General features: G+C 35.3%; 1 protein-coding gene across 2 annotated transcripts in view; it reads left to right on the top strand.

Annotated features, from left to right (window-relative positions):
- LOC106871530 (nucleolar protein 6) overlaps nucleotides 1–1,258 on the top strand; it is a 36,409-nt gene that overhangs the window by 7,142 nt on the left and 28,009 nt on the right. For both annotated transcript variants that reach the window (XM_014918029.2, XM_014918030.2), the window contains exon 8: nucleotides 539–659. In XM_014918029.2, coding sequence (XP_014773515.1) covers nucleotides 539–659 — 121 coding nt within the window. The remainder of the gene's footprint in view (nucleotides 1–538; nucleotides 660–1,258) is intronic.

Below are 1,258 nucleotides of genomic sequence, written 5' to 3'. Positions count from 1 at the left end.
AGATAGAAGTTGTTTCCTGTTTGTTTACAGTCTTTATTGCACCTGAACATCTGCCACAAACAAAAACTAACTTGCTAGTTATATATATATATATATATGTATGTATGTATTTGTGTGTCTGTGTTTGTCCCCCTAACATCGCTTGACAACCGATGCTGGTGTGTGTATGTCCCCGTAACTTAGCGGTTCGGCAAAAGAGACCGATAGAATAAGTACTAGGCTTACAAAGAATAAGTCCTGGAGTCGATTTGCTCGACTAAAAGGCGGTGCTCCAGCATGGCCACAGTCAAATGACTGAAACAAGTAAAAGAGTAAAGAGTAACCCTATAAGCATTTCACAAAGTGTAATAGACCATCTTGTCATGAAGAAAAGTTTTAACATTTCAGGCAGAGGCCTTTCCCTTTGAAAAAGCATAAGTTTGTTCTCAGAATTAGAGTAATTGTCAGCAATAGAAGGGTTACATGACTGATGTTGAGGTGAAGGACAAGGTACACTCACTCCATTATTTGCATTTATAATTCTTATATTCCTTTGCAGGGTTATGGTGCTGTGTCTGGTTTTATAATTTCAATGTATGTAGCCTACCTTCTTAAGCTGAAGAGATTGAATAAATTAATGAGTAGCTATCAAGTGTTCCGCACAACCCTGTACAACCTTGGTAAGTTTTTGCTTTGTTTATTCTATACTCTTATTGTTGCTACCATTGAATATTAGTTATTGAGTCATAAATTTATGTAAAAGCAGATTTATTGATGATGGGAAAGTGATGTTGTGGTTGTCATAATTTATAATGATATTTTTTATAATGAAGCAATCATTAGTGTTATAATGTGGCACATAAGATGAACAAAGAGAATGCAGTGATTTCACTTGAAACTTTGACTTTTCAGGGTTTTTTTTTATGCTTACACCTTTTACTTGTGTGTGTGTGTGTGTGTATATATATATTTATATATATAACAGACATATAATCGGATGTTAAATGATGATGATGATTTATATCTTTTACCAGTGTGTCTATATATATATATATATATATATATATATAGTTTCTTATTTCTTATTTCTTGACTGCCCACAAGGGGCTACACACAGAGGGGACAAACAAGGACAAACAGATTAAGTTGATTATATCGACCCCAGTGCGTAACTGGTACTTATTTAATCGACCCCGAAAGGATGAAAGGCAAAGTCGACCTCGGCGGAATTTGAACTCAAAGTGTAGTGGCAGACGAAATACCGCTGAGCATTTCGCCC

This window comes from Octopus bimaculoides, chromosome 3 (assembly GCF_001194135.2).
Source record: "Octopus bimaculoides isolate UCB-OBI-ISO-001 chromosome 3, ASM119413v2, whole genome shotgun sequence".
Classification (NCBI taxonomy): Eukaryota; Metazoa; Mollusca; class Cephalopoda; order Octopoda; family Octopodidae; genus Octopus; species Octopus bimaculoides.
Note: the sequence above shows the minus strand (reverse complement) of the source record. Positions and strands in the feature narration are given on the sequence as shown.